The following is a 23,023-nucleotide window of genomic DNA, read 5'->3' on the forward strand; positions in this document are numbered from 1 at the left end:
GGGAGATTTCCCCACCATCAAAACACACCGTTCAGTGCTGTCAGCTATAGTCGGTGGTGCTGATCAATTGGGAAAACGTACCTGTAGGTAACAAAAATATCTCCTAAACCTGTATGGTTTAGGAGATATTCCCCTCGCAATACACCGCTGACTGCAGAGGCGCATGCGCACAGGGGATTCTCGGCTGAAAGTCCAGCAGACGCCGGACCCTGCCGGAAAGAAATCTCCCGCGCGCGGGAGTGACGATACCATGGCTCCAGCCACTCACAGTGCCAGAGCCGGAAGACACGCAGATGGAACATGTCAGCTCCCTCGGCGTGGATCGGGCGATATGTCGGGGCCTCGTTCTAAGGCATTTCATTATGAGCTAGTATGCGGTGCATACTAGCTCATTATGACTTTTCCCTTGCAGGTCAGAAAAAAAAAAAAAGTCAGCGGGTTTACTCCCGCTTTAAATTAATCATGTAATTAAAAATAAAATAAAAAGCAGGGGTCATCCTGACAGACAGCATGTCAAATACATCAATAGATTACATTGACTACAATAACTTTACCCATAACAGTTTGATAACAATTTTATTTAACTGGTCCCCGACCAGCGCACGCCGATGTACGTCGGCAGAATAGCACAGTCAGGCATATTGACGTACAGGTATGTCCAATCTCTAATGCCGCCCTGCCATCGCGAGTGGGCCGGCGCGCTCGCGTGCTGGTCGGGACTCCCCGTGAGTCCGGTCGTGGGTCCCGTGGGCTCGATCGCCGCGGGAATACCCGCGATCGTCTCACGAGGCGGCTGAACGGAGAGATGCCGTTGTAAACAGCATCCCCCCATTCTGCCCAGCAACTAGTGACGCTGATCTCTGCTCCATGTGATTGGAGCAGAGATCAGTGTTCACTAAATGAAAGCCCAGCCCCCAACAGTTAGTAACACACCACAAGGAACACTTAAAGCGGGATTCCGCTGACCTATCTTTTTTTTTGGCGTCATTGATATCTGATTATACTATTAGTCTAGCACTCACTTGTTGCTGTTTTTTTTGTCCCTGGCTTGCCGATTTCGTCCGTGAGTTTAACTTTTAAAAATTCCTCCCGGCCGTTTCCATTATTCTTGTGGGCATTTGAAGCCGACAAGCACTTAGTTCCGGGATGCGGTGAATGCTGTGTTCCCAGCATTCACCGCTCGATCCCGCGCATGCTCAGTGATATCAGCGGCGTCATTCAGTCCTGAAATCTCATGATATTTCGGCAGGACTGCGTTCCCCACTGATTCATGGGAAGAATGTGCGAAAGCTCCCAGGGGACGGAGCCGGGGAAAGGCGATAACCACGCCTACTCCCACGGGAGGAGAGCCCGGAAGTTACTTTTAGAATCGCAATTAAAAGGTAATTACGGCAATCTGATTTTTTTTTAAGGGTCAATTGCAGATGGCAGAAAGAGATTGGCTTAGGATGTTGTTGAAAATGTGAGTACAAGACCACTTTAACCCCTACACTGCCACCCACTGGTTAACCCCTTAACTGCCAGTGTCATTTACACAGGAATTACTGCATTTATATAGCAGTGATTGCTGTATAAATGACAATGGTCCCAAAAATTTGTCAAAAATGTCCGAAGTGTCCGCCATAATGTTGCAATCGCAATAAAAATCGCTGATCGCCGCCAATACTAGTAAAAAAAATTAATAAAAATATCCCCCATTTTGTAAACGCTATAACTTTTGCGCAAACCAATCAATCGCTTATTGCGATTTTTTTTCCCAAAAATATGTAGAAGAATACATATCGGCCTAAATTGAGGGGGAAAAAAAAAAAGTTTTTTTATATATATTTCTGGGGGATATTTATTCTAACAAAAAGGTAAAGCGTTTTTTTTTTTTTTTTTCAAAATTGTCGCTCTATTTTTGCTTATAGCGCAACAAATAAAAATAGCAGGGGTGATCAAATACCACCAAAAGAAAGCTCTCTTTGTGGGAAAAAAAGGACGTAAATTTTGTTTGGGAGCCACGTCGTATGACCGCGCAATTGTCAGTTAAAGCGACGCAGTGCCAAACCGCAAAAAGTGGTCTGGTCTTTGAACAGCAAAATGGTCCGGGGCTGAAGTGGTTAACAAAAGAACATACATTCCACAATAATTATGCTGCTACAATTAGGGTGCAGTAAATATTCTCTAGCATTGCCCCAGTTTCTTGTTGCTGGAGGTCGCCATTTTGTTGGAACCCAGCTTGTCACTTCCTTATTGGAAACTATCCCCCTCCTCTTGGTCTCAAAAAACGGTCACTTTGTGCAATTAAAATACGTACATTTCCAGCCTTGATTATATGTGTTGATCAAAGGGAGGCCGACAGAAGCTTTAGGCCCCTTAAACTAGGGGTAGGCTCAGTTGGATTGCATCTGCTCAGTGGGTACACTGAGCAGGCAGATGGCTGGTCTGTGTTCACTTATGTAGAGCGTACACAGACACAGGCCACTCTTCTATGGGCAGTTGGGTGTACAGTAAAGTACACCCCTCACATATTGTAAATATTTTATTATATCTTTTCATGTGATAGCACTGAAGAAATTACACTTTGCTACAATGTAAAGTAGTGAGTGTACAGCTTGTATAACAGTGTAAATTTGCTGTCCCCTCAAAATAACTCAACACACAGCCATTAATGTCTAAACTGCTGGCAAAAAAAGTGAGTACAGCCCTAAGTGAAAATGTCCAAATTGGGCCCAAAGTGTTAATATTTTGTGTGTCCACCATTATTTTCCAGCACTGCCTTAACCCTCTTCGGCATGAAGTTCCCCAGAGCTTCACAGGTTGCCACTGGAGTCCTCTTCCACTCCTCCATGATGACATCAATGAGCTGGTGGATGTTAGAGACCTTGCACTCCTCCACCTTCCATCTGAGGATGCTCCACAGATGCTCAATAGGGTTTAGGTCTGTTGTTTTCCTTCATATTCAGCAACAGTGAATCCTAAAGCTGTCAGGTGATCAGGCTCTAGTCAGTGGCTCCGATTTCAGGCACAGTGTCAAGAATAGAGAGCGAATGAGCATGTGAAGAGCAGGATGCATTACTGGATAAAAAGTATAGACGCTTATTTTTAAAGTGTTTGTTAAAAATATAATATATATATATATATATATATATATATATATATATCCCCGTACACTAAACATGATAATTAGAGCTGCTGAGCCCCGACATCATGGTCAATGTACATGCCTCCATCATCCACAGCCCTGCTCTCCTGTGTCTGTCTCCCTCTGTCCGCCTCCCCACCTGCCTGTCAGCTCCCCGGTCCTCCCCTCCTGCTCTAAAGATAACAGTTTTGCTCTCCTATGGTTCCCTCTGATATATAACATTAAGCTCCCTAGTGGATGTCATTTATAAAAATATGTGGTAGAATAGCTTATTTCAGAGCTCCACTCACATGACTCCCCACCGGTCTCCTCACCACAGCTGATGTCAGCGGGCGGGGGGTGGGGGTTGTTTTCCCAGCACCTCCCCCTGTAGCTATCACATCGCGAGAGGAGACCAGCAGGCAGTCAACTGAAGTAAGCTATTATACCGCATGTTTTTCATAAATGACATGCACTGGGGAGCTTAAAGGGAGCTACAAATACTGCAGCTGCTGACTTTTAATAATCGGACACTCACCTGTCCTGGAGTCCAGCGATGCAGGGGATCGCTCGCCCCCCCCCCCCCAAACATGTAAAGCCCCATACACACTATCAGATTTTCTGCTGATTTTTGTCTTCAAGTAGTGCAAGGGCCTGCCTGATTGCACACAAATTGAAACTCCCTAAGGTTTGACCTCATATACCCCATATACTCGGATCACTCGCCTTTCAGAGGCACTTTTCAGAGGCATTCGACAGGCGATGAAGAGGTGCAATGTCAACTCCTGTTTTAACCTAATAAATGCAGCACCACTATGCCACAACCATGTGCAATGCACACAGCTGTGGGGAGGCCCTATTCACCTGGGAGTGTACATCCTGCTGCTGCCTTTGTAAAAACAGCTAAATAGCATTTTTTTACCACCCCCAACCTCCTGTGTGAACAAGTCCTTGGTTCCCATCTATGCAGCTAATTCATTTCAATGGGCTGCCCTATCCACAGAAACACAGGGGAAAAAGTCCCAGACGCCTTTTTAAAATTACAGATGGTGTATACAGCCTACTGCCAGCATGTTGTCAAAATCAATGACAGGCTGAAATATGCTTTGGATGTATGCACATCCACACAGTACTCAATTACTGGGCCATGAATGAATGCATACAGCCAAAGTGTATTTCCACTTGTCAAGCTATGTGCACCACCTGTGTATCCTGGGTACCAAAAGATGAAACAATGTCCTTTATATGCTGTACAGGCAAATGCACCTGAGTGCATGAAGCCTAATGCATTAAAACAGTGGTTTTCTATTGCATACATTTGCAAATATAATACTGTATGTAAAGCCAAAATGCCCTTCCAAGGCCCCTGTATGAAGTTTTGTCCTTAACTTTAATCTGCACGCCCCACCTTGGGGCACGTATAGCAACAAATAGAGAGCAGACATGCCTTGGAGGTAGCCCCTTCTCTAAAGGTAAAGAAACGCACCAAAAAGGCCAAACTAATACAACAGACTTCCTGCCACGGCAGGGTTACTCTCTCCAAAATAAGGAGAAACCACTATGGGATCCCTATTAAAACGTCACTGTCTGGAAACCAAACATTCCTGCACATTATAAGATCCTTTGGCATAAATAAGAAACTTGTACATAAATGTAACGAATGTCCAACTCCGTATATTTAACAGCTTAAAGTCAAAATCATTCAGAATTTCAGTCCCCATTACAGATGTAAAGGAATTATTTTTCAGGAAGCACGAGAGATGGGAAAAGGCAGCCAAGTACTCCTTCCCCTATGTACTGGATTTATCAGCATTAATAACATTTATATTCAAATACTATTCTCATCGTTCAATCTTCAACTGAGATCGAATGCCGAGTGATGAGCTGGACTCTGCATATCACCAGTTAAGCTGGTCTTGTAGAATACAATCATTTCTGTCTGTGACCCATATTATTCATAACTCAGCAGTGGTCTGCTACAACACACAGCAGCTGATCTCAACTGACCTCTATTGTCTATAGCTATAGAAATTTCCTTTCTAGGAGTTGGATATTGACAGACATTACATAAACAAACAGTCATGACTTCTACAGCCAAAAATGAGCCCACAAATTCCGAAGTCACAAGGCGAAATGTACACTTTTGCGCCTACAATATTCAATGGAGGAGAAGTCATGTTTAGCTTTGTACATGGCAGTCACCTACTTTTCTTGAAGGATATGTTGTGAGGAGGCGGTGGTCCAATCCCCGGAATGCCATAAACACTCATCCGCTGCACCAGACTAGCCACATTGCCAGGTTTCTCCCTTTTTGGAACATTCTCTTCCTTTGGTTCTGAATCTTTCTTAATTTCCTGTGGGGCACAGACGTGGACAAATCAGATGACAACTCCGATAATTACAATATACCAAAAGCAGCAGCACCTCCTCAACAAATTAAAGTGTTGGTAACCCCCCCCCCTCCAAATTATAAAATCTCTCTTTGCCCTTTGCTTATTTAAACATTCCTTTTGGAGAATTAACTTGTCTACTATGTCAGTCAATAGCAGCTCCTTCGTGGTGCCAACAATCTTTGAGCTCATACAGCCTCTGCAGTATTGCCTCCACAGTATAAAGAAAATTGTGTAATCTCTCACAAACAAATAAAATCAAATATAAGTTAATATAATCAAATATAAGTTAACACATGGAAATTGCTGCTAGACCTTTAGTGTACACAGTGCGCAAAAAATGGATATAAATGTAATAGTGATCAGTGCCCTTCCTATAATTGGATAACATACACTGAAATAACTGTGGCAAAATCACAAAATGCACAATAATAACTGTCAATTGATGTGAAAGAAAGTCCTTTTCAAACAATGTGCCAAAATTCCTGTGATCTACAAATCTTGTGAAAATGATTCTTCTATAGGTGATCTTCGTGTGAACTTAAAGCTCCCAGATTTCAAATCTCCATCTCTTGATCCCACAAGGACACTGCGGTTTCTGATAACGCTGGACATGGCTACAGGTTTTCCACCAGTGTCTCCGACTTTCCAGGCTCCCGATTATATGATGGTTCCAATGTTGTCAGATGTTATACGGGGACTCTATTAAAAGCCAAAATGGACCATCAACAATAAACTAGCCACTGCCCACACCTATAACTGGCCTTCACAGTGTGGACCTCTCGGAGGGCATATACATATAAAACAAAGACAATTCCATAGCTCAACTCACCAACCAAATTAACCTGTATAAGTCTGTTAAAAGCAGAGGTTAAAGCTGGCCATACACCTATAGATTATCTGCAGATTTTCTATGGTTAGATGGAAAAAGTGGGAGATTCCTCCATCCACACAGTTTAGCGAACATGGAGACATCTGTTGCACTTTTTCCATCTAACCATAGAAAATCTGCAGATAATCTATAGGTGTATGGCCAGCTTTAACCTCTGCTTTTAACAGACGGTTATACAGGTTAATTTGGTTGGTCAGCTGACTGGTTGGTGAGTTGAGCTATGGAATGGTCTTTGTTTTATACAAAATGGACTTTTGCATTAAAAGCAGTAAAAAACAGCAGTAATGGTGCAAACAATTCGTTGTAGACACCTCTTACATCACTTCCTGGTTTGTTCAGTATATCTAGCCACTCCCTACTCATTACATCATGATATGTGACTTCATCAGGGTAGTAATGTGAACAACCGAGGAAGTGATGTAAGAGAACCATCATATAAATCGGGAGCCTGGAAAGTCGGAGACACTGGTGGAAAACATGTAGCCATGTCCAGCATTATCAGAAACCGCAGTGTCCTTGTGGGATCAAGAGATGGGAACAGCTCTGGGAGCATTAAGTTCACACGAAGATCACATATAGAAGAATCATTCATTACAAGAATTGTTTTTCACAAGATTTGTAGAGCACAGGAATTTTAGCACATGGTTTGAAAAGGACTCTTTCACAGTAATCGACCGATCTTTATCATTATAATTGTTGTGCATTTTTTGATGGATTTTGCCAGTTATTTCAGTGTCTGTTATTCAATTATAGGAAGTTGCGCTGATCACTATAACATTCATTGCATCCACAGTGTGAAAATGCTTATGCAAAGCTTTCCGATTGGAGGATCCTTATGCTTTCCTATTGCAAGGGTGCTATCTGTCAAACCAACTTCCACTAACAGAGCCTTGAAATTAGGAAGTGATTACCAATCATTTGAACACCAACGCAACTACAACATAGTCACCACAGTTTCAACTTGTAAAGGCAACAGAAGCCCGTAGATAGCAATGTGCATTTGTATAAAGTAGGAGTAAATTGAATTTCTTAAAATTTGTTGACATGCTTCTTCCTGCCATTAGCCATGATGTACAGTACATTGAGATGTGCATCTCAGTGAACATTTATGGCTCCACATCTGTGTCATGGGGATGTGACTCCCGTGCTCCCTTTCCAGTGGCTGAAGGCACAGAACCCAGCAAAAAGACCGGGCAAACATAGAAGTGACGGGGCCCCATCGGATCAATCTTGCAGCACTGGACAGCACCGGTTGGCAGGGAAGATTGCCAGAATGTGCTAATAAGCTGTGCATACAAGCACATTATGACTTAACCCACCTGGAGACCCCTAAAAACAAAATAAATGTACCAGAGATAACTACCACTTTAATACAAAAATTGCATGAAACAATTCTAGTATTAAAAAGATTTGAGAAGACTTTAAAGTGGAACTTCACGCTCCCAATCAACATTTTTAATCCTCATGCTGCTAGCCTTAGTAAAAATAAATAGGAAACTATATTGCATTTACTTATTTTAAACTTTTCTTTCTTCAGTTACTTTCTGGTTTCTAACCTATGCAAATGATGCCATACATCCCAGGAGTCTTCAGAAGGGGAGGAGAGGAGGAGAGGGTTTCCTCAGCTAACACCACTCTCCTGCCTGCATGCTTGAACTAAGGGCAGATGGATTCCAGTAAGTAAATGCTACATGAATCATATGCCCTTACTCAAGATGGCCAAGATGGCCGTGGCCAGAAATGCTAGGGGGCTGTTTTTCAAACTGATTGCTCAACAAAATAAAGCATGGAGACATGGCGAGCTTGCTTTGAGCATTTAAAATTAATTGGTTTTGGTTTTCAGATAAAGAAAATGATTACACACTCATACCATATAGGAGGTCACTACAATTCTCCACTCATCTAACACAAAGAGATAGGATCTGTAGGTGTATGCCAATGGGCCTGCATACATACAAAGATCAGAGAAACGACTGCCTTTGTGTGTTTTATCAGTGCCAGATTCATACAGTATGTATGTATGTATGTATGTATGTATGTATGTATTTATGTATTTTGTGATTTTTTTTTTTACTGAAATAAACACATTTAGAACGTGTGTTTAGAAGCACTCCACTTTTAAACGATACCATGGTGTCAAACTCTACAGAGCATTTGGACGCCTCTTCCTTCTACAAATTATCCTGCTGAAGTTAGCCACAATAGTCCAGATTTGGCTAGAGGAGTGCAAGCCGTGCCTTTGACCACCTTCAGGATCGACGGTCTACTGCGTCATATGGCTCAGAAGGACATCTGAAGTCCCTGGAGGAAAAGGCCCTGTCTGGGTATTAGCCAAAAGCGTTAAAGCTTGTGCAGCTGGTAAGCGTGAACTCTTTGTGGTGGTGATGGATTCACTCTGTCCGTCCTTAAAAGTCGCAGGATTTTCATCAACTTTCACGGTTTGTTGTTTTCAAGGTTTCACTGTCCACTGGAGGACTTGATATATGCCACAGGATCCACTTAATGGGACTTACTTTAAATCATTTATTTATATTTGCTTTACGATGAGAGTGCAGCTCTTTTTTTTTTATCCTTGTGTGCATTTCACAAAAAGTCTCAGGATTCCAGTCCTCTCCGGCACGATGACAAAGTGGAATGTCAGTAATGCAGAAAAACAGGTGAGCACATGCTGAGACAGATCCCCTATATCGATACATTCACCTCTATTTCTTGTCATAAGGTTAGACTAAGCCCAGTGGTGACCCGTCCATAAGGGCACACAGGTGCCGCCCCTTCTCTCCAGCCACCCCCTCTATGACCAATTGATAGATCCATGCATAGCATGAATCTATTCATGGTCGCTGCCACCTCCTATTCAGGCATCCGGCCCCCTTTCGTGCGCCTGAATTACAGCGTCAGGTGGTGTTTAAGCACCTGATTAGAGCTGTAGGCTCTAACAGGCATCAAAAAAGGTGACCTGGAAGCGCCATGCTTGGCGCTCACAGTCCACCCAGGTGTGTCAGGACAGCGAATTAATATTCCCTTTGGTAACACTGAACCGCCTCTCTGCCAATCAGGTGCTCAGGTCTGTTACCCATCACCTGATTGGCTGAAACAGGCGCTGTGATTGGACGCCTATCAGGAGAGGACAGGAAAAGACGAAGCGATGCATGGAGGACACCACTCGTCGCCCATCAATCGTTGCCCCACCGAGACAGGGTAAGCGTCGGGCAGACGGCAAGTGGACTGGGGGGGCGGGACAGTGGCTGCGTTTGATGGGCACAGTTAGGCTGCAATTGATGTTTTTTTCTTCTTCACAATTTTTCAGTTTGTTTACGCCCCCCATAATTGTTAAGCACCAGCCGCCACTGACTAAGCCTAAAATAAAGTTACAATATTTGAAAAAGATACAGAGCCTACAAAAAAAAAAAAAAAAAAGAAGAACAATCCAGCCAAAAAACTCCAAATCAATACGTGGGATGCTCTCTGGATTCTGTCCATACTGGATTACAGAAAACAGTACTGTAAATGAAGCAAAGTTTTGCTCTCTGATATTTCTATCACCAAACCTCCTCCGTAACACTAAACTGATGACCTATACAGGCTTTTAAAGCCTATGAAAAATATATAGTGCATTTTAGTTGGTCACCATTTCATGGGTGCCCACACACATAAGGTTTGACATGTTTATCCGTTTACTTGGTGCAACCTCATCTTTTATATTTTACAGAAAAATTGGGCCATTTATTGTGTTTGCGTGCCCTAGAATAACTTTAGTGTATTTTTTACTGAAATGTTGACCTTTGTAGTAATAGCAAGGGACATTAAAACGTTGAACTACCACTATTTTATTCTCTAGGGTGTTTGCTTTCAGAAAATATATAAAGTTTTATAAAGTGTACAATTAGTAACAGCCACAGATAATGGGTGCAAGGGCCTCTCACTAATCCCAGACACACAGCAATAACACTTCCTCCAAACACCTCTCCTCTCAGTTGCCCGTGGATCCACAGTCTTCCAGACTACATGTCACATGGTACACTTGTCCTGGCTTCTCCCATAGTCCAGTTAAAAGGGGGGGGGGGGGGCATGAAGGGGTTCATAGTTTACTTTGAACTACAACATATTTTCTCTTCATAAAAAAATAAAATAAAAAAGCAAGGGGACAAAGGACCAATCATCGGTATTTTGCCTGTGATCTCCCTGCAGCTAAACATTTCCACCCTTAGGCCCCTTTCACACAGACGGATAGTTTTAGCTGTGGATTTTCAAGTTTTCTACCGCAGCTAAAAGCACACAATGCTTTCCTATGGCCCCATTCACACACAGCGTTTAGCTGCGATTTCGTTACATGCGGTTCGGTGTGAATAGAAAAAATAGAATTGAATGCATCCAGGGGCGATGTAGCGCAGCTATATGCACATAACCGCAGGTAATAGCAGTCTTTGTCAACTGCGGATAGCAGCGTGAGAAGGGATTCAAGGGACCAAAAAAAAATAAAACATTTTTTAAAAAGGGTTGCTATGGGAACGACTATATTAGATAACAGCGGCTGAACGCAACTGCACAGCAACGCACATAAACGCAGGTAATCACACTGTACAAATGCAGCTGATCGCTGTGCCTGAAGTCTTGAATTTCACAGAAAAAAATAAACATGCTAAACTGCGGCAGAACAGCCGTCCATGTGAAAGGGGCCTAACAGACTTACCAGGTCTGGTTCTGCACTGTGACTGAGAAAATGGACATCTTGAGAGGAGGTATGTCTTTGCTTCCTCATATCAGAGGTTTCCCTGTTGACTGGTGACCTAATTAATATTGGGTAAATAACCATAAAGCAGTAGAAGATCCACAAAAAAAAAAAAAAAAAAAAAAAAGCAGGGAGATCCTTGTACTGCAGGTCCATGAGTACAGCTTCCCCTCCCACAAGAACAGTGAGCACTAGTCTCACCACCACCACTAGTAGGTCGAGCCAGCAAAGCCTTACACAATCTCACACTGCAGAAACACAGCTATTAGACTACAGAACAAAAATGCCCAGGCACACCCAAATATCAAGAAGAATGTTATTTTTCCAGAGGAATTTCACACGAAAAAGGTAGATGTTTGCCAAGGAGCAAACATTTCTGGATGTTCCTTATAATAGATAAAAAGGAAAATGGCGCAAGATATAAAAGTCCATAATATATTATGCTACCGGCAGCTCCCCACAGGAGTAGAAGCAGATATCTGCAAAACAAGAGGGGCGCCAGCCTAGGTGTAGTAGTTTAAAAACACACATTTATTATAAAAAATGTATAGTAGCTACTCACAAAAGTGGTGCTATAATAGGCATTTATTGAGCAAGAAATCTGGGTCAGATAGAAGTGTCCACGGCATCTGTGGCAGATGATACAACGCTATGAAGCCTGGAGTCTCCATCCAGAATGCAGACTGTCAGCCGACAAGCTGGAAAGCAGCGTGGAATGCACAGTGGGCTGTGCCGGAGGAGTTGTCCAATCCTCCATCATAGAAAATCCCAGACTTCTTACACAACAAATGCCTGTTAAAGCACCACTTTGAGTAGCTACTAGACATTTTTATAATAAATTTGTGTTTTTAAACTGGTGCCCCATCTGTTCCCTCCTTATAAAAGAGCCAATCTTTAAGCCTCGTACACACGAGCCGAACGTCGATCGGTTTAAAAGAAACCAGGGGAAATTCAGCCCGTGTGTATGGCAGCCAGTTCAGCCAACTTTAGTCAAAGGCTCATGACTGAAAACGTTCTGCCGATCAAGCTCTCGATCAGCGCGCTCAGCCATTGGCTGACCGGAGTGTTATGACAGGGGGGCTGTCCCCCTGTCAGAACACAATAGCACAGCAGTGGAGATCACTGTACTAACCTTGGATTGTTAGTACAGCAGCTCCGACCTGAGCTGTCAGTTTTGTGGGTCGAATGAGAAAATACTATTAGTGTATACGAGGCTTTACCACTTCATCAGCCGGCTGCCTAAAGTGACTTTGTGATCTCGCAATGTTTCAGAAACTTTTGGGAGGTGGGTAATGAGCACTTTCAGAAGAGCTCATTATCTTGCCTTAATTATCAATAGCACATCCTGATAAACTTACAATTATCTCAAGATTTGCTCAAAGCTGCAGCATCACTTGCAACCTACTGGTCACGTGTAGAAGTTCATTGTGACATACAGACAACAGGGTCACTCAGGATAATGGTCACAACAGGCTGCAGAGAAAGCAGGGCAGGTCCCTCAGCTTCAAAGCTCCATAGTATAGTATCATATACAGCCATTAAACATTATATCTGGTATGGCAAAGGTCATCTGTACAGTATAAACCAAACTTATTAACAAAGCCACTTAGACCATCCCAAGCTATTAAAACAGACCTATTACCCACAAATCACATGCCTGACGAAGGGTCCTGCGTGGCTCCGAAACGTTGCACCTGTCTCGGATGTTATCCTTCTACAATAAAGAAACCTTTGGACGTTGATTGTTGATCCATGGTGCGCTGGCGAACATGTACACATGCTACTACCCACAAACACGCTGGTATTACCTATGTACAAGCACGGCAGATGGCAAACACACAGCTGTGTAGCATTCTTTTGTAGATCGTATTTGTGCATTTTCTTGGTGGTAGGTGTGACACCACCTTCTCCCACAATACCATAACAATGGTGTCACTCCTCCTGAACGGGACCCTCCAATTATGTAATTATTGTATATTATAGGCAACACAAAGGCCACATGCAACAAACTTCATTTTCAATAAAAATGTTCTATAATGGTTATAATAGCTACACAGGATATTTTGTCACTAGAAGTGAAAATTTAACTCTACTTCAATCTGATACCTTATAAGAAAAAAAAAAAAGTAGTATCCTCATAGCAAATGCCCGATACCCTCTGTGGATGAAAATTCCCAGAATCCTGCCCATTTATTTGGGCACACTCCAAAGATGACCATAGGTAGATTGAAATTCAGCTGGTTCAGAAGGGAACGGACATATTTCTTTTTTTTTATCCATAAATTTATTTTATCAAAAGAGAACATAACAATTAAGATTGTTGCAAATGGTACATATTGTAATAAAAAGGCTTGGTTCACACAGGGGCGACTTGTCCAGGCGACTTCGCTGCCTGACAAGTCGCGCTCCGTTCTGTACTATGGAACCGTTCTAATAGGAGCGACTCAAGTCGCTCCGACTTAGAAAAAAGGTTCCTGTACTACTTTTGCGGCGACTTCGGGCGACTTGCATTGACTTCTATACAGAAGTCGTTTTGCAAGTCGCCGCTGATCGTGTGCAGGTCGCGGCGCTTCAAGTCGTGCCGCCCGCTGTGTGAACCGAGCCTAAAGGCATATAAGGGACCGTACATATTTCAAACCATACAAAACATATTACAGTGCACACATTCAAGAATGACATTTCCTGCAGGCTAGTTAACACCTGAACGTATTCAAAAAATGTAATTTAAACGCATTAGGGTGTGCCCCCCAAATATGTTTTTTGCATATTTCAAACCATGTCTGGTATTGCCTGTTTGACCGATGTCGATCATTAGCCCACTTGTTAGAGAGGAGGAAAAAAAAAAGGAAACAAATCTATGGCAGGCTTAAGCATTAGTTGAATAGCTCGTCAGTCTAAAGACATTAGTGGCAGAAAAAAAAAAAAGTACTGCAAGAGATAGCTCTGAATTCAGGGCTGAATCACAAATAAGGTGAACGTGCATGGTTTTCATGAAAACATGCCATCTTCTGAGGACACACAGGAGTGCCATTAACTTCCATGCATCTGGTAAACACATGTGCGCTCGTGGCTGCCAAAACACATGCCACTGCAGAACAATGCAGTTTGATCTAAAAAAAAAAAAAAAAATATCATTGCTGCACTCCCAAGTGCATTTTTAATGTGTGTAGGCAGCCCATTGAAAAAAAAAAAAACACAGGCTCGGACACACCTTTTGATGTGAACGAGCCCTCAAGGTGAATATTGTAGGAAAAGCTGGTATTGCTCATTAAAATTGTGGTTATTCCAAAAACTTTGTACAAGATTGTTCTATAATTTAATGTTCTGTAATCAAAAAACGTAGGTTTGCTAAAAAAATATATACGGTACATGTGTAACAGCACCCAACAGTACTGAAATAATACACAGAAGCTGAAATATGCATAGAGCATGACGGAAATACAAACAGAAAAGACAAAAGTTAAAAAAAAAAAAAAAAAAACAACACCTGTCCAACATACTGATTTTCTGCATTTCTTCGATCCATGAAAAATGATTTCTACAAAGATCTAGATCTGCATATGGATGTGCACACATGTGAAACACAATCACCTATTTCTTTGGGCCACTGGGTAGACTGGTCTTCAGGAAATCCCCTCTAGAAGGCAGACCAAACCATCTCACAGCTTGTGTCATCTCTGACATGACAGTAGGCCTAGAGAAATAGATTTTTCTGCCGCTGTCAATGAAATACGCTTAACAGGTTATAAATAAAAATCAAGGTATGAATGTACTAAAAATAGTTAATGTTAGCTGTATGTCAAAATAGATTAGTCTCTTGGAATTCCCCACACATTGGCACTTAAAATGGTTGTAAAGGATGAAGGTTTTTTTACCTTAAAGTAGAATAGGCAAAACTTTTTGTTTCATTATAGAGTAAGGGAGTGTTATAACCCCCGACAGATATTTTTTTTTCTAAAAAATTTTTCTCAGTGTACCCTTTACTTCCTGTCCCATAATTCAAACAGGAAGTGAGGAAATCTCTACAAAATGAACCCCGTCCTGCCGCACCTCTCAGCCCTAAATGCTGGGAGGCAGAGGTGGGCATTCAACTCATGTGAGCGCTGCGATTGCCTGTCACAGCGGTTACATGAATGAAAAGGTCCCGATCTCAAGTATGCCTCAGGAGCTTTGCATTCCCCACCGGTAACTGTGCTGGGATCATGCACTTTCAGAATTGTAAAGTGTTTACATAGGGCCGGATATATGCGGCATCTTGGCATTAAAGCCCGCCCACTGAGAGGATGCATATATGTGTACCTTCAGCAGGAAGAGGAATGGAATTCCGCGAGTCCCAAGGGCCCCAGAACGAGTGCCCCATTGGAAGTTTTCCCCTCTATTATTTTTCTGGGGACAATCCAAAATTTGGGATTTTCATTTACTTTCACTTTCAATGACAAATAATAAAGAACACAAATAGACAATGGGAAATTTCCTTTATGGGGGCACAGACGGCAACAAAAACTGAAAAGCGATCTAATCCCCCTCTACTCTATGCAAAACAAAAAAAATAAAAAATAAAGTTTTGCTTTTAGTTATACTTTAATGCATTCTCTGCATTGGAGGTAAAGGTGAAGCTCCCCCCTTTTATTTACCTGAGCCCAATCCAGTGCTGTGCACGAGAACAGAAGCTCTATAGGCTCTCTCCCTCCTTATAGGCTCAGAGGCAGCAGTAGGAGCCATTGGCCGTCAATCCCAGCCAGTGAGAAAGGAATCGGCCATGGATGAACTGTGCTCTGTGCGTCTATGGACACATAGAGCCGACTACAGAGTGAGCCTGCACAAGCACCCCCCACAACAGCAAACAGCTTACCACGAGAGACACACCATGGGGGGGGGCAGCCAGGAGAGCCGGCGGGGGATCCGAGGAGGAGGATCAAGGCTGCTTTTTACTAAATAATTGCACAGAGGAGGAAAGTATAACAGGTTTCTTATTTAAAGAATAAAATAAAGGTTTACAGTCACTTCAAAAGCTAGTTCCATCTTTCTGACCAGGTTTCATCTTATACACATACATACATACATACATACATACATACATACACACACACACACACACACACACACACACACACACACACACTTAGACCCCTTTCCCACCACACCTCCCATTGCGTCGGCGGTAAAACGCCGCTATTTTTAGTTTTACCGCCGGATTTGCGGCACATTTCGGCCGCTAGCGGGGTACTTTTACCGCCCGCTAGCGGCCGCAAAAGGGTTAAAACAGCCGGTAATACGCCGCAATAGCGGCGTTATGCCGGCGGTATTACAGCACTGCCCCATTGATTTCAATGGGGAGCAGCGGTAAACACACCGCTCCTTCACCGTTCCAAAGAAGCTGCTGGCAGGACTTTTTTCTGAAGTCCTGTCAGCTCACCGCTGTAGTGTGAAAGCCCTCGGCTTTCACGCTACACAGTATGGTGCAGCTTCTTTAGGGTGGATTGCAGGCGCTATTTCTAACGCTATAGCGCCTGCAAAACACCCTGGTATGAAAGGGGTCCTATTATTTCGATTAGTCATCGTCTAGACCAGGGATATGCAATTAGCAAACCTCCAGCTGTTGCAAAACTACAAGTCCCATCATGCCTCTGCCTCTGGGTGTCATGCTTGTGGCTGTCAGAGACTTGCTATGCTTCATGGGACTTCTGCAACAGCTGGGAGGTCCGTTAATTGCATATCCCTGGACTAGACAATTTTTTTTTTTTTTTTTATTTTTTTTTTTTTTTTTTTATTAATCTAGTGTATTATTTTTTTTTTGATTAGCCAATTAATCCTTTGGATAACTTTACAAAAAAATGATAAGTACATAAAAAAAAAAATGATAAAAGAATATAACTAGTACATACATATATACACATTATATATTTTTTATCTTAGCTTTTTCTTTTCTGTTCAGAAGTTCATGAATGTTTATAATTTATTTTTTACAATGCTTTCTTTTTTAAGGGGGAGGGTGTGTGGGGAAAGTGTCAGTGTTTTTTTTTTTTTATTATTATTATTATTTTTTACTATTTTTTATTTTTGTTATTTATTGCAATTTTTTATCAGCCCTGTTGGGGGGGCTATGGTGAGATATCAGGGGTCTTAACAGACCTCTGACATCTCCCATTTGAGACAGGGAAAGGGACTGGGGACAGAGATTCCCCAATCCCTTTCTCTGCAGCCTCTGCTGCACCGATAATGAATGGAGAGAAGACAGCGGCTTCTCTCCATTCATTAACTGAGACATCGTAATCACAGGGGGTTACAATGTTTCAGTTATGTGAATGGACAGAGTCAGTGGTCACCGACTCTGTCCATTCTGAAAAACGAAGGAGCCAGCTTTACCGGCTTCTACCTCCGCTCTCCATCCTGAGATACCAATGGGGGGCGCCAGCACAGAGGGGCACACAGAGAAGAGAGAGGGGGACAGATGTACGGAGGGGGAGAAGAGAGGTGGACGGCAGCACGGAGGAGAGCGGGAGACACGGAGCAGTGTGACGCATCGATGCCCTGCATGCATGTCGGCATAATCCATTATGTCGACTACAAAAATACGTCGACACACACACACACACACACACACACTGCGGGTTACAAGTGGTTTGCCATGACCCTGGTATTTCGTTTTAGCCGGTGCCTGGCTCTCTTGAAAAAGTGTTCAGATTGACTATGAGCCGCTGCAACACTTTCAGAAGTGGTGGACCACCCCTCGCCGATGTTTCAACAGCTTACCATTTTCGCCGGCTCGCCTGAGAAACGATCTGTCAGTGCGGCCTACTGGTCACAGAGGCATTAAAAGACATGTCTGATTGCCTCTATGGCCTTGGAGGACCAGAGCAATGCCAAGATGTCCCTTCTGGTCCAGGGTGGGAGGAGCAAACAATTCTTTTTTACGCAAAAGATTTTTGCTTTTTGACCAAGATCTCTTCATACAGAGGACTTGACATCCTTATTTCTATTACAAAGGATGTTTCCATTCTTTGTTATAGGAAGAAAAGTCCTAAAAATAATTATTTTTTATATATATATATTATATATATATATATATATATATATATAATTTTTTTTTTTTTTTTTATAAAGGGCCCCCATGCTCACGCTCAGAAACGAACGTGTAATTCACACACACATATGTAAACGGTGTTCACACCACACATGTGAAGTATTGCTGCGAACATAAGAGAGCAATAATTCTAGCGCTAGATGACCTCTAACTCTAAACAGGTAACCTTTTAAAGCGTTGCCTATGGAGATTTCTAAGTACTGTAGTCTGTCGCCATTCCACAAGTAGACACAATTTTAAAATAGGACATGTTCGGTATCTATTTAGTCAGTGTAACATCACCTTTCATATTTTACAAATAAATTGGGGTAATTATGGTTTTGTTTTTAATTCATTAAAAATAGGATTTTTTTTACTTACTGTAAAATCCTTTTTTCTGTAATTCACCGACTGACACAGCTCCTCTCTTAACCATTGGGTTGTTACGCCACCTTCAGGAGAGGACTAGGCATAACATGTTATGAAAAATGCTGAACTTTTAGTTCCGCCCAAGGGGCGGTCCCTTAGGTAACAACCCCCTAGCCTGCCTTGCAGCTTCAGTACGTCAACAAGCAGTACAACAAAGAAAAATGTGAGGGGCGGGAGTTGTGTCAGTGAATTACAGAGAAAAGGATTTTATGGCGAGTACAAAAAAATCCTATTTTCTCTTATATTCACCGACTGACACAGCTCCTCTCTTAGCCATTGGAATGCCCCCCAAGCAGTGCCAAACGAGGGGTGGGAAAACAGCATAAAAACTTCATCACCATGGCATGTGGAACTAGTATGAACTTTACCCACAAAAAAAACGACAGTGTGTGGAAAAACCACCACAAAAAAACGGCACTCCTCAACAGAGAGACACTACCCTCAAACCGCAACCAAACTGTGGTAACAAATGCAACAGTGCATTAACTTAAAGGAACTGCGTTTTAGCCAAAAAAAAAAAAAAGAGGAAAAAAGGAAAAATTGTATGTGCAATTGCAACTATACAGCCGCATGCAAAACTTTGCGGCCAAAACAGGCACCAGCCGATGCACTGACATCTACCTTGTAGAATTTTGTAAAAGTGTAAATAGACGACTGATCCACAATGTGTTCAGGCTCCAGGAAAATGGCCGCTGAGCTACAGGAAAGCCTGCTGCTCCTTGAGAATGTCCAAAAAACTTGCTCAGGTTTCAAGAAAATGGCTGCCGAGGGTCCAGTATAAAGGACAAAAACACAGGGAAAATGGCCACCGAGCTACAGGAGAGCATGTTGCTCCTTGCCCTCACCCTAGATGGCCGAACATCAAATACCATGAGGAACAGTGAGAGAAATGGCGGTGAACAGTGCTGCAGCGATCGACAGGCACAGCCACCAGACACCCTCCCGGGAGAGAAAAACACACATCAGGGCACAGCCAGTGCAGTCCTTCCCAGGTGAGATAACCCCCCCCCCCCCCCCCCCGGAGAGCCCCTGCACAGAAGACACATACCGCTCAGCAGCCTCATGCAGCATCCCCCCACAGGGAGGGGGAGGGAAGACAGGGACAGGGAGAGAAGAGAGGGAGATGAGGGACCCCAAATCGACCTCCCAGGAAATGCCCAGCCCCACCGAAGCAGGGAGAGCTGTACTTACCAGTCCTGCAGAGTTGGGAGACATTCCATCACAGACCCACTCTCCAATCAGTACGGGGTGGCTGTTAGCCTGGCACACTGGCGCAGACATCAGTAGCCTGGTCATATGTGTGCCCCAGGGCATTAACACTCACCGACCACCTCTGGAGCTGAGGTAAGTCATGGCCGACCCAGCGCATAGCTCTGATCTGCACACGCTCACTGGCCAGGCTGGGTAGACTACAAGGATAAGAGTATCCAGCCCGTCACCCAGCCGGCTGTTGATAGCAGATCACAGGATCTTTAGTCTTGTGCAAAAAGCAGAGCTTCTGCAGAAAAAAAAAAAAAAAAAAAAAAAAAACAACATGGACCGGGTTGTTACCTAAGGGACCGCCCCTTGGGCGGAACTAAAAGTTCTGTGTTTTTTTATAACATGTTATGCCTAGTCCTCTCCTAAAGGTGGCGTAACAACCCAATGGCTAAGAGAGGAGCTGTGTCAGTTGGTAAATATAAGAGAATTTTTTCCCAAAGAAATGGTGTTTGAAAAACCGCTGTGCAAATAACCTATGACATAAAAATTGCAAGGATAGCCATTTTATTCCCTAGGGCAGTGATGGCGAACCTTGGCACCCCAGATGTTTTGGAACTACATTTCTCATGATGCTCAACTACACTGCAGAATGCATAAGCATCATGGGAAATGTAGTTCCAAAACATCTGGGGTGCCAAGGTTCGCCATCGCTGCCCTAGGGTCTCTTAAAAAAAAAAAAAATTATATTTATATATAGATATAGCGATAGATATAGCGATAGATATAGCGATAGATATAGCGATAGATATAGCGATAGATATAGCGATAGATATAGCGATAGATATAGCGATAGATATAGCGATAGATATAGCGATAGATATAGCGATAGATATAGCGATAGATATAGCGATAGATATAGCGATAGATATAGCGATAGATATAGCGATAGATATAGCGATAGATATAGCGATAGATATAGCGATAGATATAGCGATAGATATAGCGATAGATATAGCGATAGATATAGCGATAGATATAGCGATAGATATAGCGATAGATATAGCGATAGATATAGCGATAGATATAGCGATAGATATAGCGATAGATATAGCGATAGATATAGCGATAGATATAGCGATAGATATAGCGATAGATATAGCGATAGATATAGCGATAGATATAGCGATAGATATAGCGATAGATATAGCGATAGATATAGCGATAGATATAGCGATAGATATAGCGATAGATATAGCGATAGATATAGCGATAGATATAGCGATAGATATAGCGATAGATATAGCGATAGATATAGCGATAGATATAGCGATAGATATAGCGATAGATATAGCGATAGATATAGCGATAGATATAGCGATAGATATAGCGATAGATATAGCGATAGATATAGCGATAGATATAGCGATAGATATAGCGATAGATATAGCGATAGATATAGCGATAGATATAGCGATAGATATAGCGATAGATATAGCGATAGATATAGCGATAGATATAGCGATAGATATAGCGATAGATATAGCGATAGATATAGCGATAGATATAGCGATAGATATACACACACACACACACACATATATATTTTATATATTTGGGGGTTCAAAGTAATTTTCTAGCAAAAAAAACTTGTAAACAAAAAGTGCCAGAAAAGGCTTGGTCTTCATTTTTGATCAGACTGGGGAAGTGTTCTAACCTGTAAGGATTTTATGTCCTTGTTGGGGAGAGAGTTAGCCTCACTTCCTGTCCTGTGAATAAACAGGGAGTGATTATAGCTCCGCAATGGCGACACAGACCTCAATAAAATATCTCACTACATGAATGCTGAGGCTCATACAGCGGTAATGAGGGGTTTTTGTTTTACAAGGCTGAAGTCACCTGGAGCTCCGTGCAGGCAGTCTATGCAAGAAATTATTTCAGGTACAGTACATATATAGCGCCAACAATTTACGCAGCACTTTACATATACATTGTAAAGTCATATCAGTCCCTACCCTCGAGGAGCTTACAATCTAAGGTCCTCAAGTTACAGTCAGTCAGTCAGTCAGACACACACACACACACACACAAATTAGGATCTAATTAACTTGCCAGCATGTCTTTGGAATGTAGGAGGAAACCGGAATACCCAGAGGAAACCCACACAGGCACAGTGGGAACTCCAAGCAGGTAGTATTGTGGTTTGGATTTGTATCAGGACCCTTTTGCTGCTAGGCGAAAGTGCCAACCACTACACCACTGTCACCCACAGTGCCGTAAATCAAGACGCAGCAGCTGTATGGACACAACTGAACATCCATGTTTGACAGGTGTGCAGGGACAGGAGCACCGCCCCAAACACAAACAATTCAACTCAGGTATGCCAATGCATCTCCATTCTATTACAAGGAGTAAATGCATCGCCATTCTATTACATAGGCTCCCTGAATAGATATAGATATAGATATATAGATATAGATATAGATATAGATATAGAGAGAGAGAGATGAATACATACATGGGCCTCTCAGTCCCCGTGTGAGTAAGACCTAAACCTGACAGAGGTCTTACCCTTCCTCATAACTGAAAAAGAAACTAAAAAAACAAAAAAAAACAGTTTTAAGTAATGCTGTTATGTCCACAGACAATTTACCTATTTTACCAGGTATGCCCCCCTTTAAAAACATAGTAGAAATGCCTTATGGCCATTACTGTGTTTATATTTTCCCCATATGTTTTTGCCAAAAAAAATAAACAAATTGACAAATACAACTACATTCAGCGAATGCAAAAATGATAATATACATTAAAAAAAGGCTATAGATCCCTATAAAACTATAACAATCCTGCGTCAAAGCAATGATTACACAATACAAGCTCGTATTCCTGTTCTCTGGTATGAGAGGCGTAGTGTTAATTACCATCGAGTCACGCGTTATAGGTGGCTGGTTCAACTTTAAGACCAACGATCTCATAAAACACATTAGGCAGCCATTCAGTTCAGCTATTAATGTCTAAATATGAGAGAATGAAAGAAAATCACACTCACCGGGTCCTTAGACATACTTGTGTGTTCACACACCCAGCTGTGACTGCTACCTATGGGAGGGGCCTTACACGCGTGTAATAACATGACCAGACTGCAGATAACTTTCAGGGACGGCTGATCACCTGAGCCAACAACAGGACTGCCTGATATAATGTACAAACAAGAGCC

The 23,023-nt window shown here is 42.5% G+C and overlaps 1 protein-coding gene across 6 annotated transcripts in view; it reads right to left on the bottom strand.

Annotated features, from left to right (window-relative positions):
* The window catches only part of CD2AP (CD2 associated protein), a 192,051-nt gene that overhangs the window by 85,097 nt on the left and 83,931 nt on the right, over positions 1 to 23,023 (bottom strand). For 4 of the 6 annotated variants that reach the window (XM_077488906.1, XM_077488905.1, XM_077488904.1 and 1 more), the window contains exon 3: positions 5,313 to 5,460. In XM_077488906.1, coding sequence (XP_077345032.1) covers positions 5,313 to 5,460 — 148 coding nt within the window. Of the gene's footprint in view, positions 1 to 5,312; positions 5,461 to 22,727; positions 22,813 to 22,855; positions 22,985 to 23,023 lie in introns of those variants that run through there. The other 2 variants (XM_077488907.1, XM_077488908.1) reach the window with 2 other exon arrangements.

This window comes from Lithobates pipiens, unplaced genomic scaffold (genome assembly GCF_037356315.1).
Source record: "Lithobates pipiens isolate NorthernLeopardFrog02 unplaced genomic scaffold, aLitPip1_a1.2 Scaffold_18, whole genome shotgun sequence".
In the NCBI taxonomy this organism is placed as follows: domain Eukaryota; kingdom Metazoa; phylum Chordata; class Amphibia; order Anura; family Ranidae; genus Lithobates; species Lithobates pipiens.